The 23,536-nt window shown below is 42.3% G+C and overlaps 1 protein-coding gene across 3 annotated transcripts; it reads left to right on the forward strand.

Annotated features, from left to right (window-relative positions):
* The first annotated feature begins 204 nt into the window (after nt 1-204).
* Nucleotides 205-23,283, forward strand: rpap1 (RNA polymerase II associated protein 1). Of its 3 annotated transcripts, XR_014599836.1 has the most exons (28): nt 205-285; nt 1,003-1,211; nt 1,619-1,767; nt 2,698-2,790; nt 3,113-3,293; nt 4,498-4,644; nt 4,818-5,042; nt 8,402-8,517; nt 8,751-8,849; nt 9,068-9,169; nt 9,269-9,436; nt 9,568-9,747; nt 10,182-10,316; nt 10,563-10,733; nt 12,550-12,707; nt 13,336-13,506; nt 13,597-13,792; nt 14,081-14,190; nt 14,340-14,532; nt 14,753-14,899; nt 15,253-15,395; nt 16,318-16,756; nt 17,511-17,629; nt 18,371-18,602; nt 19,891-20,067; nt 21,272-21,328; nt 21,950-22,294; nt 22,869-23,283. XR_014599836.1 is itself a non-coding variant. In XM_084044929.1 (27 exons), exons 2-27 carry the CDS (start codon nt 1,007-1,009, stop codon nt 22,097-22,099), a joined length of 4,263 nt encoding a protein of 1,420 aa, XP_083901055.1. In that variant the 5' UTR covers nt 205-285; nt 1,003-1,006; the 3' UTR covers nt 22,100-23,283. The 3 variants fall into 3 exon arrangements, 2 of the variants coding, with proteins under 2 accessions (XP_083901055.1, XP_083901056.1); XM_084044929.1 differs by having other exon boundaries at nt 21,950-23,283; XM_084044930.1 differs by having other exon boundaries at nt 8,760-8,849; nt 21,950-23,283.
* The last annotated feature ends 253 nt before the right edge of the window (nt 23,284-23,536 follow it).

Here is a 23,536-nt window from a genome sequence, read left to right on the forward strand (position 1 = left end):
AACAAATGTTTAAGAAGTAGTGAAAATAGCAGATCTACAACCTCACAACGCGTCGCTAAAATCTCTTTTGGGTCTTGAGCTAAAACGTTTAGGAATCACTTGGTTTAGAGCTGGCCGTTCAGAGCTTTAATTTGAAAGAAACGTGTTTCACGGGAAGCCTTCCCAAAGCTTTTATTTTGAAGGCAAAGTCAATGTGTTACACGTAAATACTTCCCCCTGTCTGTTTTGAACAAACTCACGCTGTGTGTGAATTCATTGTGAAGTCAGGACAACAACACAGTAAAGGTGAAACATCTTACTAATCTTTATCTATTTGGAATGAACAAACTACATACTGTCGTTAATTGTTCTTTTTTAATTAGCATGTTCTGCTCGGTCGTAGACAAAGTAGGCGAAAGCTCAGCTTCCTTGCGTTGTTAAATAAGCTAATTAAAAAAATCTGTTGTACAACAAACCAATGCTGATTGACATCAACATGATAATTAAGCTATTGACTTAAAGTTAGTAAAGTTCGTCTTAATACCAAACGTCAAGTTAGCTAGCGTTATCATTAGCTGAATTAACTGGCATAAGTGAAAACAATGTTGAGAATGGGATATGAGTTTGGATACACTCTACAATATATATTTTTTCTTTTTTATATGATTTTACATACATTTCATCTTCATGAAATGTATGTAATATCACAGACATTCTAGGGCTAGAATGGACACTACTATGAACTGCTTGAATGTATTTCATTCACTCTTGTAGTACTTTTTGTATACGAAACGTGTACTTTCTTTATTATGTAAGTATTGCATTGTTGCAATGCTCTGTTGTTTGCATTTTTGCTTTTATTTGCATTCATAATTTAGTTCTTCTGTTGGAGCAAAATGTTCTCCTGGTTCAATTTAGACTTGTGTAGGTTGACTTGACCAAGACATGCTGTAATATCGTCTTCTTACAGAAGTATTTTTTAACATTCATCTTCATCAGTACCACCTCTCATCTGTCCCTCAGAGGAATGTTGCGGAGACCCAAACCAAACGATTCTGAGGAAGACCTCCTACGAGAGCAAGAGCAGTTTCTGACCTCCGGCACTCCGTCCGGGGTTCATGTGGTCCGTCGGCCAGACAAGAGGAGAGGAGAGGCTGGGGCAGGAGGAGGAGGAGGAGAAGGCCACACAGCAGAGGATGGAGGAAGTCAGAGAGATGTTGTGTCCATCGCAGGTTCGTAATAACCTGAGGCCGATTCTACAAATGCCTTCTAAATCAGTACTTCTCACACACTCAGATGTTCAAGCTCGCTGTGCGGCACAAAGTGACGCGCTGTGAGCTTGTAGAGCTTCTATTTTTAAATAGCCAACGCTAAAATCTAAAACGACACAGATGCTTTCCCCAGTTTGAATGGGTTAATTGACTGGTGGTAATTAATAATAATAATAATAATAATAATAATAAATGAATATATTCCTAATTATTTGTCTGTGCGAGATTTGAGATTCACTGAACTTCTATTAACCGTACTTTCTTAACCTCAACATAAAAGGAGGAATTTCGGTCAGGCTTGACTGTAAAATAACTCATGAATACATAAACACAATTATCTTCATGTGCATCCCTTTTATTTGCGGTAGAGCTCCCAGACGAACTCCCTGCTCTGACACCAGCCCCTCCTAAGAAGTCCCGCTTCAAAGCCAACAAAGTGCGTTTTGAGGATGAGGATACAGAAGAGTCTTTGGACAGACATGACAGACACATCACTACGGTTCTCTCCAGGATCGTAGTAAGTGACCACCATAAAACCGGATTCCCATTTCTTTTTTAGATAAAAAAAAAAAAATTCAGTGGCTTTTCTACAGCAGACACGCAGCTGTGAGCTCTGGTGTTGGTAGTTTTCCTAATCCATTCATGGTTGATTTGTTGTCAAATCATTTCATACTGTATGTGAGGTTGTGCCTAGGGCTGTCCCCTAAAAGTCGACGTGTCGGGCGAGGAGCCTGACGTCGACTTTTCTATTTTTTAATTTATTTTTTAATAATAAAATCGATGAATCGAATATTCGAATACTTATTGGTCGAATAAGTCGAATGCTTAAAAATCTCTATTCGTGAGTCGTGACCCATAAAAAGTGGGTTCATGACCCAAACATGTGTTTGGGAGCCACTGCCATAATATGTATAACGGAAACCTGGGAGTTTGTTTGTTTCAACAATGAAAGCCAGTCTTTGCAAAAAAACATTGACAGGTGACTGTCGCCAGCGCACTGTAAAATCCTCAGTGTTCATTTAACTCTGAGAGTGTACAAGTTTCATTGGTTTCATTTATTTCGTACCCTCTCAGAGTTAAATGAACATTATACTTAACTGTATGATCTCTGTCAAACATGCTGTCTATGGAGAGACGTGTTCTTCCTCAATTTCATGCTATCTATTTTGCATGTATTTGCGTTTCTTTTGTGATCGTGAGACAGACCTATTTCCTTGCCTTTTTTCTCCTTGACTTATTTACATGAGTTAAATTTGTTTACCTTTATTTTTATTTTTTTAAATTTAGAGAAGCCAATTATGTTTGTGTAGACGCTCGACAAAGCCGGATGCACCACAGTGGATTCGAACCCGCAACCTCCGTGGTGGTGGGCAGTGACTTTACCACTGTGCCACCCGAGCGCCCGTTTAAACAATAACTTTCTCTGATCAATTGCTTTGTGTTCCAGGAGAGAGACACCAGCTCTATTCCAGTCTCTCTACCAACATTCACGGGCACAGCTTTCCCCAAAGTACTGCACCGCCTGGAGACAGACAATCAGGTAGGATCACATAGACATTCATCAAGGCTCTATTTCTCCACATGATGAGATTAGCAAACTTGTTCTTTCCTATATGCTGTGGTTTTGTAATTGTGTGTAAATGCCAGAGTGTTCATTCACACGTTGTAACGCATGTATTCTAGGCTTAAGTGAGATTTAGTTCTATGTGAATAACAGCGTTATAATATTTGAGCTATCCAGGATTCAAAACTTTACTCTGTGGCCTTAGTCTAGCTGTCAATAATAGGGTTTATCTATATGTAAGCCTGGACATGCACACACGTCTCATTGCACATTGGTTCCCTTTCTTCCAACTGACCAGGTGCCGGTATCTTCTGGTGGTGGGAGGAAGAGCATCTTTGCTCGTCAGATCGCAGCTCAGCGACTCAAGGAGGGCAATACTCCTTTACGATGTACACCTGAAGATGGCAGTCAAAAAATACCTGCACCAATGGGCCCAAATCTACCTCCTGAAAGTAGTATGGATATAGATACATGTGATGGTTAGTAGACTTTGGGTCATGCAGAGATATATGTAATGTTGTTGCCTATCTGTGATTGATGTTATTATTCGCTCTGTGGCGTCCTCACTATCATGGATTAAAGTTCTCAGTCGTCACGATTGATTTCAGGCATTTGGATTGCATAGAAGCCAGCATGTCTTCTATGGAAGCATGTTGCACAGTGAAAATAGCCGATCTACAAGCTCTCAATGTGTCTGCGACACATTGAACAAAAAAAAATCACACCTGTGTGAAGGTAGCGGCGCCTTTGATACATTTTGTCATCAATAAGTGTTTATAATGTGTTTATAGCCACGTGTCACGTGAAGCTTGACCAATCACTTTGTTGACGTGTCTGACCAATCAGAACGTTGACGCAAAAGCCAGGTATAGAGGGCTACCGCTCTATACCTTTAGGGCTAGCGCCGCTAAAAATAAACATTGAAATCTTGTTTGTGACCAAACCTGCCTACAGATGATGTCACTAGTGGGCGGGTTTCTGAGACACCGAGTGGTATCATATTATAATGAGTATTAGTAGATACATATAGACATAGTGATGTCATGAATAGTGACCAATCAGAACGTTGACGGACCTGACCAATCAGAACGTTGACGGACCTGACCAATCAGAACCTTGGCGAGCCTGACCAATCAGAACGTTGACGCAAAAGCCAGGTATAGAGGGCTAATATCCGCTCTAAAGGTATAGAGCGGCTAGCGCCGCTAAAAACACGCCCATAGGCTAAGCTTTGCAGGACGTGCTGTGATTGGCTAGCGAGACACATGATGAAATGAACTTCAAACTTCGCAGACGCGCTGTGATTGGCTACCGAGATGCATGATGAAATTAATAACTCATAAATATCACCGCTCACTTCACACTGGGTGTGATTTTTGGTTATTATTTTAAGATTAGAGCATTTGAAGTGTTCAAACTAGCAATATGTTCAGAATCATCTTCCATAAAATCTTAATAGTCTCAGATATTTCATATAAAAGCAAAGGTTAAAGCGTCAATCTGTGATTTCTTCACCTGGTTGGCAATATGTAGAACAGCAGGAACAAAATTACCAAAACATCATCATTTTACATATCCATGTTAATTGTTTAGGAAACGGCGCATTAGGACTTGGTCATACAAAATGTTTCAGTCATGAAATGTTATTTTGCTTTCATCCATGCACTATATTTCTCCCACTAGGCCCAAGGTTGGTGTCTGGACTGGGACTCCAGGGGCCCAACAGCTCGGCTGAGAGCATGAGGATCCACCATGAGAACCAGGCCAAGCTCCAGACAATGTCCCAGGCAGACATACTAGAGGAACAGAAGAGAGTATTGGCTCAGCTTGGTAGGCATCGCTATCGTAACAAATGACTTTATTAGTTACTGTATTGGTGGGAGTCATTGGTTCCTGATCGCTAATGTTTCTACTAGAGTAGTACTGCTCACTGACTGTACTCAAGTTTGGCCTGGTAGCCCCAACTGGGTATGGTGAATCTGTGAATCAATTTTGCCTTCTAGATCCTAGACTGGTGGAGTTTGTCAGATCTCGCAAAGCCAAAGGCACCCAGCTCCCTACCTCTCCCCTCAAACATCCCCACGGTGTCAAAGGCAGGGAACAATGTGTTCCCGAAGATGTTACCAAGGAGTCAGACTACTCCAGGACCACAAGCCTACAGCAGGAACCCTTGGAGGTAGAGATGGAGAAAGAGGATGAAGAAGTGACACCACCACTTCCTATCACAGGTAGAAGGAATTTCTTCTATATGTGTCCGTTTTGGTAAACGTTTCTAACCGGTCACCGATCATCATCAACCGGTTATTCACGTGTCAACTGATAAGCTTAAATTGATCCGCTGTAAGTCAACAGACTTGGTGTCCTAATGAAAGAAATATTTAACAGCATATGTACATTCAGTATATAGCTTGCTGGGAATTCTTTATTAATATATATGCATGCAATACTAAACAAGATTGGCATTAAATTGCAATACCAATCAACTCTTTGCACAACGTTTTTGGATCCCATTATTATTTAGTCAGATGGTTGTTAGAAGCATCAATGTTTCTGGGACATAAAATAAACATCAAGGGAAATGTGCGCTCAACTCAAAGGACAGTCCTGAGGTAGTCTTGAGAACAAACTGGGTGCAGATTCTTGACAATAATAATGAAAACATCCGCACTCTCTGAATAAGTTTAGTAGTCTTTAATAATGTTTAAGATCCACGGCAGCAGTTTACTAAGAAAGACAACAGATGTGTTTCGGCACGTACAGTAGGCCTTCCTCAGCGTTACTAAACATAAAATAAACGGACAGCCCTGACAGATCTGTGGGGTCTGTCTCTAGTCTGACTGTGAGGCCTGCGGCTGAGAATTTACTGGAAAGAATACAGATAGACCAACTTGCTTGTGTTGCTAATCTCCTGAACCCCCGTCTGTTTGTCTGTGCGCAGCTAATCTCACAAACCACTGGACCGATCAGCGTAAAACCTTTCATGCAGGCAGCCAGTAGGCCAAGGAAGAAACTCCACCTCAAACCTTTCAAATGGGCCTCGTGGTGGCGCTATACCAGGCTGCTTTATGTTTTGGCCTATATTATGGCTTAAATAAGTGGTTCTCAACCAGTGGTCCGGGGACCACTAGTGGTCCTTGTGGGGGTTCCAAGGGGTCCCCAGCCAAATGAATAGTTAGGAACCAAATTGAACCCTTATGTGTCTGTAACTCTGAGAGCGTACAAATGGAACCAAACGGACCCTAACGGGTCCGTTTGGTTCCTTTTGTAAACTCTCAGAGTTAAATGAACACTGATTATGATGATACAGTGTAGATTGGGACCCCCAAGAAATCAAAATGGCTGAGTCCCTGGCATATCTTTTCAAACGGGGGTCCGTGGGCTAATATATGTCAATTTGGGGGTCCTTGACACGAAAAAGGTTTAAAACCACTGGCTTAACACATTGAGTGCCAGGGGTTTTTCAAAACAGGGTACCTCCAGTGCCTGGATTTTTAACCATTTTTGAACCTTTTTCAAGTAGTCACAAAACATTTTCAGTGATCACCGTCCTCACGGTGATACCCTCATTACACACATAGAGGTCTCGTACAATCCGGGGAAAAAGATTAAAAACATTCGGTAATCCGTTCCATAGTTGCAGCCAGTTGAAAATAGTCGAAAATACATCGTAAAAACAAAAAGTACACAGGAGCCGAGATACAGGCTTTTGAAGTCATAAGTTAACCAGGAAGTGGATTGGAGTCTAAATCTTCGTAAAATCATATCTCCTGGTGCTGTGAAGGAAAAAAAAAATTGCCCAAAAACGGCCATAACCGTTTTTGACACACCTCGTTTGGATTATGAAAAACGGTCCTCAATGTGTTAAATGGTTAAGCTGGAAAAATGTTCAACTCTGTTCTGCTCTGTGCGGTGAAATTGTCAACATGTTGTTTACAAGGTCAGATTATTAGGTCTGCTTCCAGTAAAAAATAAAAAACAAATCAATAAAAACAAGATCAATAGATCAGTATACAGTATGTACAGCACATTCAGTGTTTGGGACCGAAGCCAAGTGGTTGTGCTGGCTTTCTGAAGCAGAATAAATGTTGCCAACCCAGCGAACCCTGGGCATTGTTATAAATAAGCGCGGGCCTGGCTGCTGCTGCTGCTGGCACTGTCAAGAAAACCCAAAGAACCCTGGGTAGCTGCCAGCCATCTTCTCCAGCATTGCCCCGCCACCCCTGTTTGTGCTGCTGTCCCTCCAACATGTCATTTGCCTTCCCTCCTTCTAGGGCTGTGCAATTAACCAAAAATATATCAAAACCGAAATGTAGGACCTCTTAACCGACTTGATCTTGCTCATCTAGGTTAATTGATTAATTGAGAAGCAAGGTTTTTAGTGATAATTCTTTAAAATTTTGGATATATCAACTATCGACACGAAAAAAACGAATAGATATTTAATAATCGACTAAATTGATTGGTATGTATTATACAGTACTTTGTTGTACAAGGGTGGCGTGTGAAAATAGATGATCTACAAGCTCACAACGAGCCGCGAGCTTGTAAATCGACTATTTTCACTATTTTAATAAAATAATCATTCATTAATTGTAATCGAGGCAAAAGTGTGAAATAATCGTGATATTGATTTGAAGTCATATCGCCCAGCCCTACCACCCTCTCCTCCCCTAATTGTCCAGCTGATGGGTTATTGCAGAGGAGCGAGCCGTTTTGCTGCATACCTAGAATCCACAGCCAAAGCTGATCATTGATTCCACTCTGTCTGATTAGCAGGAAGCCCTTCCAAAGCCAGGACTGGCCACTCTGTGTAATGGAGTTACAGTATTACTGCAGACCACACAAAGAATGCACCACCAGTGAAATTCTCCCTATTGCAACATATAGACAGGATTCCAACTGCAGGGCTCAATGTGATACATGCCTTGGCGATAATTTGGTTATCACATAAACCATAGCCTTATTTATTAAGGAAGACGATGATACATTTGATGATAGCATTGGATCAACACTGAATGAACAGATTAACATTACTCCTATGAGTGAACTGCTAGTCCCACTGGGATTCTCCAACAGTGTGGGGAGGGAGTTGGCTGAAAATGCCACAGGTGCTGCCGGTAGCTGGCCTATGAACTGTTAAATGTAGTTTTCCACTATGTGTTTTGGTTCCTTTGCAAAAGAACTCCAGGGTCTACTCGACTGTGAATTTTATCCGTAGAAACTGTGTTGTTGTCCAAGTTTCTTCCATGTTTGACATTGGTCGGTTCACGTGCGATGACAGTTCAGCAAATGGTGGCACTTGAGCTTGCACCGATTGGTCAGCTGCCATATTACCCTTAGAGAAGATACGGAAACTGACCAGCTTATCGCCCTCTCAGTATCACCCCCTTTTTATCACCCCCTCAGCCAGGGCAAGTAACGGCTGTATACTGTATGTAATAATAAAGTATGTTATTAATACCACAGCAAGTTCCCACTTTGTAGGTGCACACAGTTTGCCTTAGACGTGTTGTAATTGGGCACAGAGGAAGCCAGTTTGCCAGTTTGCGTTTCCTCAGTGTGTCTTTTTGTTGTTGTAAACTAACAGCGGACGAGCTGCCAGTGAAGCCACTGAAGGAGTGGGTCCACATGAACAAGCTGGAACCAGAGAAACTAGAGTGGACAAGAGACCTGCCTTCTCCCAGGAAGAGAGGAACCAAGAAGGTAAAGGGGGGGGGGGGCTCAATGGTCATCTGAGAAACAACAACTAAGGGGTTTTACATTGTGTTAAGTAAGCCAGATTGGAAACAAATACATCACCCCATTCTTTGCTGTATTTTAGATTTTCAAAACAAGCTTAGTTACAAAGTGCATGTGTTGTATTTCGCTGTCCACCTACGAGGTGAATAAGCTGTTTGCCTCAACCAGTAACGATCTGCGGGACTGTGTTCTGATAGGCCATGCAGGCTCGTTTTGACTTTGCTGGCACCTTGATCCCACCTAATGAAGACCTTCCAACTCACCTGGGACTACACCACCATGGGGAGGAACCTGAGGTCAGTATTACTGTAGCACAGAGTAGAAATGGGATGAAAACAGATGCTCTTTGAAGTATCAGTATTGGCCTCGGTTTATAAGAAATTGAGTGCTTGTCTGCACAGTAGGACCATCGGCATCCGCTGGAAAGGAATGACCCCAAGCCAAATGCACTGTGTTTATGCTTATTTTAGCGTGTTTTTTTAATATTTCACTGACATTGAGGATTTTTCCTCAGCTGGCAGGTTACTCGCTCCAGGAACTCTTCCTGCTGTCTCGGAGTCAGGTGATCCAGCAGAGGAGTCTGGCCCTCAACACTCTGGCCAGCATTCTCACAAAGGTAGGTACCCCACTATTCACACAGAGATATACAGTACATAAACATGCACGCACACAGCCACAGGCTTTTTAATGTCATCATGTTGGGTTTCTCATGCAGGCACGCGCTGGTGAATATGTGTCTCTTTTGAGGGGAAGTGTGACATCTACACTCCTAGACGCTGGTCTACTCTTCCTCCTCCGTTTCGCATTGGATGACAATATTGATGGCGTAATGTCTGCGTCAGTGCACGCACTCAAAGCACTCCTAGTGTCTACAGAGGACGAGGTAGGAAAATCCACACAGTATAAAAGCTAGAAAAACATTTTAGCATTGCAACATGTCAACATAATGAACCATTTCAGACCTCTTCAGGTTTGATTGTATGATAGTTTCTCAGACCCATATGTCACGTCTAGGAGTGTCTGGACAGCACCTTCTCCTGGTTCCGTGGCCTGGCCTCCTTCCCCTTGCTACCCTCCTCTCAGGAAGAGGAGGATGAGGAGGATGAAGGGCTGGAGGAGTCCCTGAAATTGACTGCCAGTGAGAAGGAAGAGAGGAAGACGGATCACGACGTGGCCAGACAGGATGTAATAAAGGTATTCTCAAGATTTCAAGTGATGGCCTGGGCCGCAGCGTGGCGGTCCAGGCACCCTAGGCTGCAATGTCAGCCTGACAGCGTGTCGCAGGTTCGACTCCCGATCCCGACGACATTTGCTGCGTGTCACCCCCCCATCTCTCTCCCCATTTCCTGTCAGTCTACTGTCATCTATCAATAATAAAAAAAAAGGCAAAAAGCCCCAAAAAAATATTTAAAAATATTTCAAGTGATGTCAAACGTTGGTAGAACCATGCATTTTATAGCTTTCTTACCATGATCTATTCTTTAAAGTTGATGTTGTCTGTCTGTGGCTCTGTCTGGGCTAATAGGCCCACATTTAGACATGCCCAACATGAAATTGCTCCATAATATTATCCTTTGCATTTGAAAGAACTGTCACTCTGTTACACACCATCTCTCTTTCTGTTTCAGGGTCTGCTGAGGATGAAACTGCTCCCCAGACTGCGTTACATCCTCGAGGTGGTCCGTCCGTCTCCACGGGTAGTCCAGGACATTCTGGCGGTTCTGACCCGTGTCGCTAGACACTCTGCCTCCTCTGCCACTCAGGTAAGAAAAACAACACTCTCTCTATCTTCCTGTTTGACCTCTTACGGTATATACACTGTATATGAATCTTCTACACCTACAGTATCTGCATTTTTCTTTTTAGAACTAATGTTCTCCAAATATCTAGCTTGGAATCATATTCAATAACTGTATTTGTCTACTCTCTAGGTCCTAGTTAACTCAGTTCCTTGTTAATGTTTTTTTAAATCTTTCTAAATTCAATAAATACATACTTATCCCTTACAGGTGCTAGACTGTCCTCGCCTGATGGAGGTTGTGATGTCAGAGTTCTTACCCACTTCCTGGACCATGCCATCTTTGCCCCTCCCCCTGTCTGTTTACGGAATCCCATTGGCTAGCGCCATGAAGTTGCTAAGAGTGTTGGCAACCTCCGGGAGACATGCATGTGCCAGGCTTGTAAGTATAAATATAGAATCTGGTATTGCCAGCCTCTATACTTATTTTTTTAGCGGCGCTAGCCGCTCTATACCTTTTAGGTATAGAGCGGATATTAGCCCTCTATACCTGGCTTTTGCGTCAACGTTCTGATTGGTCAGACACGTCAACAAAGTGATTGGTCAAGCTTCACGTGACACGTGGCTATAAACACATTATAAACACTTATTGATGACAAAATGTATCAAAGGTGCCGCTACCTTCACACAGGTGTGATTTTTTTGCCTATAAGTGAGTTTGGGACACCGACCAAAACATTTGTGTACCCCCTAACCCTTCCATTGTTAATGCAAATCGATACTTTTTTCATATCAGCCAATCACATTACAGCTAGTGTCATCACCACTAACTGTAATGTGATTGGCTGACTCTGCAAATTCAGGACTGTGATTGGCTAGCGAAACACATGACACATGTGCAGCCCTATGAATAGCAGTATGGACTTTAAAAAAAGTCTTTTTTTAAAAGTGAGTCATGTTGTGATGACCACACACCGCCCACTTCACACTGGGTGTGATTTTTAACTGTATTTCTGAGAATAGCCCAATGAAACACAGTGTGTTTCTGTAGTAATAACTAGCTGATTATTGACCAGTCTGGAAGCCTGCATGTGCTGTACTTTCTAGGACAAAAGGGAGGAGCCTTGCCTGCCGGCGATAGGCTCCTTGTTGGGTATTCGATCTGTCTGTCTCAGTGTGCTGGTTCTCGCTCCCCCAACACTCCCTCTGTTCTGTGTGTGTTTCCCAACTGAAACACACTAGAGAAATGGCCAAAGCTATTACAGTAGCTAACCTAAATTATCTGCTAAAAGCTATGGACAAATTTGTAATTTGTATTAGCGAAAGTGAAAAAAGTACTCCTCGGAGCACAGGTCTCCGCCAGGTCAGGAAGTTGTAATAGAGGTTACAACGTCCTGCGAAGCTTAGCCAATGGTGCCGGGACACAGACGGACGGACGGACGGACGGACGGACGGACGGACGGACGGAGGGAGGTAAAACATACTCTCCACCATGCCTTCGGCCTGGCGGAGACAATGATTAACTACTGGCCTTTCTTCTACTACAAGGCTGTTTTGCTCTGCACTGTGAAAATCCTTGGCTATAGAAAATCCTTTTACATAATATCTTCCTGGCTGGGGCGCAGATTCCAACCCTGAAAAATGTCAGTCCTTAGCTATGCTTGTCACCTGGTGCTGGCCAATTAGAATGGGGCTACGGAGGCGGGGTTGGAATTGTACTTGCTCGTGATTGGACTGTCAGCTTTCACTCAAAGAAAATGATACTAGCCACAAAACATTAAAAGACTTCATTGCACGACCACGTTGCTTGACAAAAACGATGTAAATTTACTTTGAGCTGAGAAGACATGGACACGTTTTACAGTTGAAAATGCATACTTCTGTCGTTTGAGTCTGACACAGTCATTTGACAAGGAATAAAATGGCCTTTAGCTGGCTAGCATTACATAACAGCTGACTACGGCATTGAGTTACTATAGCAAAACTACAGCACCAAACACAGCCCCGTTCACCATGATTGTAATTGAAAGACAAACGGGATGGGTGAAATACTCGGTTGTGCTCAGCCTCTCACAGCCCTGCATGGCCCAGAGAAGCCTGGCACTAATGAAAATGTGGCATAGGATTATTTAAGCTACCTTGTGTGCAGAAGATCCCCAACTTTTTATATACTACATTTACTGATATTGCCAATGCCTGCACATAAAGTGGTAAAGCATCAGGCACCCACAGCTTCTCTTGTTGCTATTTCTCCCTAGCTGAACTCTCTGGGAGCGAAGGAGCGACTCTGTCGCCTGCTGACCCCAGAGCCCAGGGAGCTGCTGTTGGAGCAGTCTGAGGCGCTCATGATCACCACAGAGGCTTACAGACTGTGGACTGTAGCAGCCAGCTATGGACAGGCCTGTAATATATACATGTAAGTTTGCTACGTAGACACTTAGTGCATTTGCACACACGGATTAGGCACACAGAACTTGCTAGCAGCATCGCTCAGTGGCAATTGGGGGGGTATGAGTCGCAAACTGCCGTGATGAAATATTATATAATAATGTGAGGTAGAAATAAAATAATAGGTAATAAAAATAATATTTTGTAATGTTTGTAATAATAATAGATTAGTTTGACCCATAAAAAGTTGACCTTCTACCTTTTATAGATCTTTTATAGTTGAACAATTTGATGCAAGAACGTTGCCTAGATGATGGCAAGTTCCATATTTTCTTTCAGGTAAAGCAAAGAGCAGTTTAAGCGTCGGCCTAAAACTGTGGTTTGGATATTTACATTGTGATGATAAGGGTTATTTACAGAGTCTTGTTAAAAGTCCCACCCCCCTTACATTCATTTGTCACCTGTGACAAATGAATTGGTCACAGGTGATCCATGACGCAGCTCCTCAAAACTGGAGCCTTTTCAACTTTTACCCACGGTACCACCTCACCACCGCGTCGCAACTCACCGGCAAAACCGCACCATTCTTGGTTAGATTATTAGATTGGCATTATGTGCTTTTCAGTGTTTCCCTCCATCCTCCTCTGTCTCCCCAGAGACATGTATGCTGTCTTGGTCAAGGTGATGCAGTCTGTCCACCGAACGTTGCTCCCATCAGACCCTCTGTTGCCCCTCCAGCTCCAGAGGATCCAGGCCCTGCTTTCTTTGCTCACACAGGTCACACACACCGCAGGCTGCCACCAGGAGCTGCAGGCTGGCATGGTCAGGTAAGGATAGATGCCTAATGTGAAGAAATATGACCAGTTGAATCACTCGTTTAAATACTAACCACAACTTTCTTCTATGTTTCACTACAGTTGCCAGGGTTCTGAGGCCCCCCCACCCCCTCCAGTGTCATGGGGTCACGTGAGCGGGCTGCAGCCCTCCTTGCTGGGACAATTTAAGGGCTGTGTGAAGAGCCTCGATGACCCAGTTTACAGAGAGAGCAGCCTGGTTCTGATACCAGCTTATCTGCTCTTTGCGGAGGCGTATTACCACCAGCTCTCTAGACAGGTACTGCACAGGTCAATAGTGATAACCATAAGGGTGGATGATGGCTGAATTAAAAAGCATCTGGTTTAATTGTCCACAACTATGATGGTTGACTGTCCCATTCCCATGAATTATTTATTCAGTCGAATACAGTGAATTCCGAGACCTTTAATTCAAAAGTCATGATTAATTGGCTCATGGTACAATTGAGTGGTGTACACAAGTTACACAACACATCTGGGGTAGGTGTTACATGTGTAATCTCTTGTTGTGTGTAAACTAATATAAGCCTTGTGATTCCGATTGCAGAACTGTTTCAAGCCAGTAGAGACTCTTCAAGAGCTGGAGCAGCTCACAACAGACGTTCTTCTCCCGTTGTTGTCCCACACGGCTGTGGAAAGCCTCATGAAGAACCTCGAGTAAGCGTGACAAACATGACAAAATGTTATTTATTTTATTACCTATCATTTTATTTCTACCTCACATGAATCTCCAAATTGAGTGAGGATCCCATGCTAAATTAACTTTTTATTAAACTAGTTTGAATCATTCTCTTTTTTCCTGCCAGATCTTGCTCCATAGTGTGTAACCTCCAGTCCAGTCATCCAGGTCCAGAGATCATCCCCAGCCTGCCTGGTCTAGCTTGTCCACGGAGTTACCGTCTGTGGCTGGCTGACCCTTCATCTCCCTTCCCTCTACTCACAGCCCTGGGTCTCCTGCTGGACACACTCACAGGCATCCACAAGGGTCTCCCCCACAAAGTATGTCCTTTTTAGGAATTCAATTTCCTCTTCCCATTGTTGACATCTTGTTTTTTCTTTTGTTCTTTATCATGTGAGGGGGTATTATTAAACACATGTAATGGGAAATATGCTACCATCTTGTGGTGGAAGTAGAAAATGACTTAAATGGCTGAAATTAACTAATAATTTAATTTCCTTTTTTCCCCAACCTCTGTCTGTTTTTCCTCTCATTATCTAGTTCAGTAGCCTCATCCTATCAGAGCCTGTGATTGGCTACCTTCGTAGCTGTGGTCAGGCTACGCCCACTGTTTCTCATGCCAGCGTCTGGCTCCTTCGTCATGAACACCACCTCCTGTACCTGCTGCTACGCCTGGCGCACAGACTGGTATGCCCCAAGCAATCCTTGTATAACCACACCTAAACTGAAGAAGCTGTACCGCCTCGCTCTAATCCACATGTTGACAAAGCAGAATTTGCCTTAACCACATGAACACTAGCATCCCTATTCTGGGGGGGAACATTTGGCGGAAATAGCCAATCTACAAGCTCACAACGGGTCAACGAGACATGTTGTGAGCTTGTAGATTGGCTATTTTTGGCAACTATAAGAAGGGGCCTACTATAGAGCCCTTGAGAATCTGGTGACTAAGTATAGGTTTTAAGTGGTTAAATGATCAAATTATACGCTCTTTGCTGCATACTCTGCATTATATCTTATTTCTTTTTCTCTTTTCCCAGGTTCCTGGTGAACCAGAAGTGGCCAGACATTCTCCTTTATACCACCAGGTGGCACTTGTCCTGCTGCCATGGTTATTGCCAGGCAGTGAATACCTGGCCCATGAACTCCTCTCCGCTGTCATTTTCAGCAAGGACTTCATATCGTGAGTTTCTGTTTCATACGCATTCAGTTGGAGGCGTTTGACGTCAAGCAAGAGGCTATAAAATGTTGGCCTGTACCCATGAGAATGTTGCCCATTTGTACACACTTGAGTTATAGGGGTACTTGTCCCTAACGCATATCAAAGTGCTTGAAATTAGAAAGTTTGAGAACTGCGGCGCCAGTGCTTATTACCCACTACCTAATTGACTAAATATTGTTTTTTATAGGTCTTATGATCGCTTTAATTTCTACCTCCACCGAAGAGCAAAACAGTATATTTCTGCAGGCTCAGAAATGTGGCTGCCATGCTGGTCTGATTAGTGTGGACGGGTACTAAAATAGGGACGCCAGCTTAAAAGTGGTTAATTCTAACTCTGGTCATATGCAGTCCCATTCTACAAATGCCTTCTAAATCAGTAGTTCTCCAACTTTTTCGTGCCAAGAACCCCCAAAATTATATGTATTGGGCCCAGGGACCCCCAGAAAAGACGATTTCTCTTTAAAAAAATGCTAAATTCATTCAAAATCTTTCAAACACTCGCAGCGTGGCACAAAAGGACGCGCTGTGAGCTTGTATATCTGCTATTTTTGTTATCCACTGTTCTAAACGACTGTTCTAAATCCTATGAGTTTTCTGAAAAACTTATGTTGCTATATATATATATATAACTAAAATTTTATATTTTATTTTTTCCTGGTTTTAATCAGTTAAGATCAGTACAATAATGGTCTAATAGAGATGTCAAGGTGGCCTCTGTTTTTTTTTTTAAAGCAAGATCATTAGACTACACATACACAAAGAAATTGGCGACTTAACCCTCAGCCAAAGACCTTAGTGAAAGAAAACTGGAGACAAATAGATCTCTGAATAACAACAGTAATAAATGGCCACCATGTGAATATGGTCAATGTCTCCTTTCCAGAGAGGGCCGGAGCGGAGGACCTGAAGCCATAGAGCTAGCAGAGTTGAAGCTTCATGAAGGTGCTCAGTGCTCCACCTCCACCTCTCCCTCTCTCCAGACGGTTGGCGCTCTCTTAAGGGAAGCCTGCGTCCAGCTGCCCTCGATCAGGGGCTGCTTCCTCACTCACCTGGCCCACCTGGAGCCCACTGTAATAGTCTCCCGAGACGCCCATCTGGGCCATAACCCCTGGGTCAAGTCCCAGCTCCTCCCGGAGCTCTGCGGTCCGGCGCTGCCCTCTGACTGGCCTTTCCTGCCGCTTGTCAGCCTGTATGAGCGAATGGGGGTGTCTGACGGTGGTGGCATGCAGGTGGAGGAGCTGCCACATGGGGCGCTGCAGGCTGTGATCCATTGTCTCCAGTGGCTGTTGCTGCTGGAGGTTTGGAGGGAGGATGCACTCCAGGTAAGTGGAGGACGCCCTGACGACATTCATTAGGAAGAAAATATCCTTTTGAGCCACTAGTCGCCCTCGTTCCCTTTCCGTAGTGAGGTTAATATACTTTTCACTAGAAAGGTGTCTCGCTAGGTGTGTATGTGTGCATTGTGTTGGTTGCTGTTTGTGTGTCGCTTTCTGTCTGAGGAATTCTGAGGTAAAACTGCTATCAAAAAATAAATGCCTAGCTTGGAACTCTAAACTAGTTTGTCATTGACGTCACCACCCACATGCACCGACCTGTATTTGTAGCCGATAGAAGTACTTTCCTATGAACGGGGATTCAGTCCTCTCCTTCCTATTGTACTCTGGTTGGATGGTAGGTCTTCAGTAATGCATTCACAAAATTATTAAATAACATAGTTGACATTGATGGATTGGAAAAATAATCGAGGACTGTCATCCTTGGCCTGCTGGCAGAATGCACAAAAGGTTTGGCACTGAATGATCCTGCAGTTTTTACGATTAGCTGAGCACTTAAATGCACACCACAACACGGATAGGGGTAAAAAATACATTATCTCTCGTCCCGCCTTCAATTCAATTCCATTTTATTAAAGTGCCAAATCTCACAACAAGTTGCCTTCATCGTATCATCTCTGTCAGCCTTCAGTGGACGGAGATCATACGATTTTGTTACTTGAATATATTTTACTGTATTAAGCATTTCAAATGGCTTTTATATTCTCCCAATTGTTTTGTATTTTCTTACGTTGTGTTCTAGGTGGTACCTCCAGTTGCCAAGCTTACCCGTCTGTCCTGCATCTTCCTGTGTTCCAGCGACCTGTTCCTGGAGAGGCCTGTCCAGAGACTAGCCTGGGCCCTGCTCCGACTGCTCACCAGGTATGATATATATATATACTGTATACTTCATAGATACGAGATACTTTAACTCCCTGCCTTTAATCATCTCCAACAGGAGACATTTTAACATCACTTCGTCTCTCAGGGAAAGATATCCTTAGAAGGACAACATTCATCCAGTAGGAGGAGAGGGCTTGAGAACAGATTAAAAAGATTCATGACATCGTTAGACAATCTGGTGCGTTTTACAACCAGTGGTGGAAAAAGTACTCACATTTTTTACTTAAGTAAAAGTATCAATACTGCAATGTAGAAATTCCCTCCGTTACAAAGTAAAGGTCCGGAATTCTAAATTTATTTTTGTGAAAGTACAAAAGTATTGGTATCAAAATGTACTTAAGTACCAAAAGTAGAAAGTACTCATTATGCAGAATGTCCCATTTCACAAGTTTTAAAATCTTTTAAAAATAGCAGATCTACAAGCTCACAATGCGTCGCATCGCGAGGCATTGTGAGCTTGTAGATTGCTGTGGTCAAAATGTATTTGGAGCTGAAGTGGTTAATGTATGTTTTGTAATCAATAATTAAAATCTACAAAGTAATTAGTAACAAGTAATACGTTTTCAAATAATTGTAGCGGTGGTAAAAGTACAATATTTGCCTCTGAGATGTAGTGGGGTAAAAGTAAAAGTATTCAAAATTGGAAATACTCCAAATAATATACAATAAAGTATAAAATACCTCGAACTTAGTTACTTTACACCACTGTCCACAACACAGACCTTCCAGACTGGACTCTCTGGACCTCGACGTGCCTCCTCCAGGCTTGGCCTCCTTCCAGGACCTGTACTCGGCCCTGTTGGTCCAGTACGAGGCCGTTTCCTTTGGCGATCGGCTGTTTGGCTGCTGGGTCCTGTTGCCGCTACAGAGGAGGTACAGCGCCGCCATGAGGCTGGCCGTGTTCGGAGAACACGTGGGGATGCTCAGATCACTGGGGGTCCCTCTGGACCAGGTAACGATGAGCTAATTATGATGACGTTTGGTTATTACATTACATTACATTACAGTCATTTAGCAGACGCTTTTATCCAAAGCGACTTACAATAAGTGCATTCAACATAGGTAGGGAACGAAACTACTAATCACCAGAGGTCTTAAGCGCATTTCCTGTAAAAACAAGCAACCAAGAGTATACCTAGCGCTAAGGTAAAAGTGCAATATATCAGCTATCTACTTTCATAAACACATGAGATAAAATAGCCAAATCAAATGAGCACGAGCTAATAGATCCAATACAACAATACAACAATAGTTCCTACAACTAGTTAACAACAAGTAGGCCAGGCAAAGAGGAAGGGTAGTGTTTCCTGAAGAGGTGGGTTTTCAGCCTGCGGCTTTTATCCAATGGTTATGATGACGATGATGATGATCTCTCTTTTGGATGGAACATTATACAATTTGAACTGTATTTGCTGTGTTTTGTGGCCTGTAATTAGGTTTGTGTACGTTGATAATGTGAAAACACTGGACTTTAGATTTAGCAAATAGATAATGCTTAATTCTTCTATATTATCATTCATAAGGGGCGTCAGTGGCTCAGGGGTAGAGTGGCCGGGTAGAGTGAACTGGAAAACCGCAAGGTTCCCAGTTCGATCCCGGGCTGGGGCGCTCCCCTAGAGTTAGTGTCGAAGTGTCCTTGAGCAAGACGCTGAACCCCTAATTGCTCCCGATGAGCAGGTTGGTGCCTTGCATGGTTTCCTCCGCCATTGGTGTATGAATGTGTGTGTGAATGGGTTAATGGCACAATCAATGTAAAGTGCTTTGGATAAAAGCGCTATATAAATGCACCATTTACCATTTATAAGGCTTTCTGTGACCTTATAACATTGAATCTCTTGGACTCATTCAATCTGTTTTAGGGGTGCAACAGTTAATCAAATTAATTCATTTAATCGATTATAAAAAACTAAAACTAAAACATTTAAAATAAAATAATAGATTTTGTTGTTGTGAAATGTTTTTTTTTTTCTTCAAAAATGTTCAAAAACAGCTAAAACAACAGATCTATCCATCAGATGAAGAAATGTAAAATTGTGGTCAGACTATCTTAATCAGACTAATTAATTTAGTTGATTTAGAAAATCAATTAGATTTCTTTTCACGTTGATTCGTCGATGTATAACAATTAAAAAATATATAGAAAAAAACAAGAAAACAACGCGTAATTGACAAAATAATAATCGATAATTGTAGCTCTAATTTCTTTCCACTTCTTTACTATGTGTACTCATCCCTTCTAGCTGCCCATCCCCATAGAGCAGTTCACCTCTCCACCTGAAGACTCCCTTCCTCTCCTCCGTCTCTACTTTCGGTCGATGGTGATGGGGACGCTGAGGCGTTGCTGGTGCCCTGTCCTGTATGTGGTCGCTCTGTCTCACCTCAACACTTTCATATTCTCACAAGACGCTGCAGCACAGGTACAGTACAGTACAACACACATGTATTCTTAGAAAAGAAAAGTGACAAGAAGGTCAGTTGGCTCTCATGCATTGAAGGAGGCATGAGCTCGGCCCTAGCCTCCCTAGGTTGGCAGAGGGAAGGTAGTGCCCAGGATTACATAGACAATTGGCACTTGGGTGTAAAAAATGGGGTTACAAAATCGTGGGATAAAAATTTAAGAAAAAAAAGAAAAGTGACCTCTGCTATATTGAATAGTGCAGTGGAGAGAGGTCTCGACAAGGTAGAGAAGAGGGAATGGCATGCAACAGGACTTTGCAATAATGTAATTCGTGGCCAAACCTGTATCTGTATGGGAAGACCTTAGAATCTACCCTTAAACAGAAGAGGAAATCACTTAATTTGTGTTGTCTTGGCCAGTTCCGTCTCCCCCACAGCTAGAAACAAGAGAGACATGGTTCTTCTGAAGGTGGTCTGTTGTGGTGTTTTATATCCTGTGTCCTGTGCTGCCTGTTTATGTGTTTACTGTGTTTTGATTAAACCATGACGGAGGCCAAAAGCAAAGACATTTTGGAACTGTTCCACTGACATCAAATGAGAGAAGGGTTTGTGGACTCAGTTTCACAGGGACATGGGCTTATTTTCATACATACTGTATATGTTAGAAGAACTACTAAGAGAAACAGAGTTCAGTGCATGCAACAACATCTGACTTTTCTCTGAGTCAGTCTGCTGTTCTTTGTCAGACTCCAGATTTTGCCTCCCAATAGCAACACACTTTTGGAACTTGGTTCTTTCTCACTTGTAAAATAACATTCTCCCATGTGCTTATAAAGAGTGTTTTTATAAAGAGATAGCAGTTAAATATAACATTAACAGCATACAACATAATAATAATAATAATAATAGCTTGGATTTATATATCGCCTTTCATGAACCCAATGACGCTTTACATAAAAAACAACCAACCAACAAACAAACAACCAAAGCCTGAGAGAATAGGTACAATTCTCTGTACCTATTCATGCATTTTATGACAGATTTTCTTGGGTAAGGTCATGTAATATCCTGCAACAATTTTAGTCCACTATATTTACAAAACTGAAAACATTGGATCTAAATGCGGCTGTAGATCATATTCGCTCTCCACACACAGCAGTAGACTACTGTAACATTATAGAGCAACAGGGTCTTTGACCAGAACTCCTCTTTCTCTCACTCTAGGAGGTAGAAGCAGCTCGTCGCAGTATGCTGAGAAAGATCTACTACCTGACTGATGAGGTACTCACCTCCTTCCCCTTCATCACTGTTTGCAGTGGCTTACATGTCCTCTTGCTATCGATCTGTTATTGTTTTAACACTTGTATCTGTCCTATCTGCAGTACTGTCCCCTTGCACTCATTTGAAGCCTGCTATCTCTATCCCTGTTATTAATCCATACTGGCATTTATTTGTCAGCAACAAGCACACTTGTAGCTGTCAGGCTAGAGTCGCACATCAGAAATGTCCTGCCTGAAACTATGGCAGTACTTTTAAAAATCATTTTAATTAAAGTTTGAATCTATAGTTTTTGCCTAAATCATGCATGACCCTCATCTTAACCTAAAATGTTTTCCTAAATGTCGAAAATGTGTGCAAATCTTTGAATACATATATATATTTTTAAACAACATTTTTAACTCAAATCTTTGTTTCTGGGGGTCCCTGGAACAATATATTTTGAGATGAGGGTCCGCAGCCAAAAACATATCATTTTTGACATGAAAATGTTTGAGCACCACTGATATAGCAACAATAGTCTTTCATAAAACTGTTAGGATTTAGAAGACATTTGTAGAATTGGAACCTCAGGTCTTAAAGGGGTTAATCCTCTTTTTCCACCTCCACTTTCGTCATGCTCAGGTATTGAAGAGCCACCTATTGCTGTTTCGTCTGCCACGGCAGCAACTGGAACTGGGCTTTGACACCTACGAGCAGCTTCCTCCAATTAGGGCCAAGCGCCTGGAGAGCATCGTGGGAACGCAGGATGCTGGCGACAGCAAGGGAGAGTGATGGAGGGTCATAGACTGAGAGAAAAGGAGAGGATGGAAGCCGGGAGTGAGAGATAGACACAGAACAGGAAAAACCAGAAGGTAGCTAAATAAAAAAGCACTTAACCACTTTCAACCTAGCCTCGTTCCCAGCCTTTTTTCATCTCGGAGGAGAAAAGCCCGGTAACGACCTAAAGCAGAGAATGTCTATAAGGCGGCACTTCCGTCATACGTACTTCCCCCGTAACTGTCTTTTTCGACCAATCACAACACCCTTTTCATGCACGGAGAATGTAAACAGCTTTGTTAAGCCTCAACGTAATTTCCGGCAAATTTCAGTACTCCGTTAAGACACTCAACTGACCTAGGTATTGCCAGCGTGCTTTCAACCTGCCGTCCCTATTTTAGGCTTATAGGTTGACATTTTTCATAACTTCTCACAACCTCCTCCCCTGCAGATCTACAAGCTCCCCGTGTGTTGTAATGTGACCCATTGTGAGCTTGTAGATCGGCTATTTAGGCTATTCTTCATACAATTAAGTATACATGGCTTAAGTGGTTTACGAGAAATCTTAGGGTAGGAGCAGATGAAGGTATAAGAATTAAGGATGATAAGAGATGAATGTGGGTAGGAGACAAATACTGCCCATCAGTTCAAAGACTCCCGTAGCAGTAGTATAGTAGTTCTCAATGGCTTTCCTTGGACTGCCTATTGAGAAAAGGAGTAAACAGATTTGCTGTTGCTTCTTTTAAAAGAAGGAACCTAACCTCCTAACCTTTGTAGATCAGAGGTACAGTATGTCTGACAGACCCATGTCAAACAGTATTTACTAGTAATTCAAATTATTTTGCCACATATGACAAAATAATGAATGCTATATAAAATGTACTTTCCTGTGATTGACAACTTAACAGAATCTATCTGTTGTTTTGGCGTAGTACAGTACCTAGTACCACCCGACTAGTACTTTAAGTAGGTAAAACACACTCAACAACACTTGGGTAATTAGGGTCTGGGAAGCAACATTGTTTATAATTCTAAGGAATTTAATGTTTTTTCTTGTGATTGAGTAGTAAGTGTGGTTGTGGGACAAATCTAGGATGAATGTTGCGATGAAGAGTACATGGGAGCAAATGACATATTTGACAAGTGCCTGTAAATGTCATAATTGTTACATCAAATAAAACCTTCTTTTGTAACTATCATTAACCTCGGAATCCTTTTTCGTTGGCTCTTTGATTCAGTAGTTTTTTATGTCTTTACTGATTTCAATAGTTTTTAGTTGCCTTATGGACATCACTGTCACCACACAAGTGTTTTTCGTATGAAATCGTAGAGATAGTTTTTATTTACTGCCACAACACTACACACACACACAAGAGTGAACATAGAAAAGGAAGCATTTTTCAATTGAAAACAGCATGCATTGTTGCTTTACATAGAGTAGTTTCAAATGTA

The sequence above is a fragment of the Gymnoscopelus microlampas genome, assembly GCF_963454915.1.
Source record: "Gymnoscopelus microlampas genome assembly, chromosome: 20".
In the NCBI taxonomy this organism is placed as follows: domain Eukaryota; kingdom Metazoa; phylum Chordata; class Actinopteri; order Myctophiformes; family Myctophidae; genus Gymnoscopelus; species Gymnoscopelus microlampas.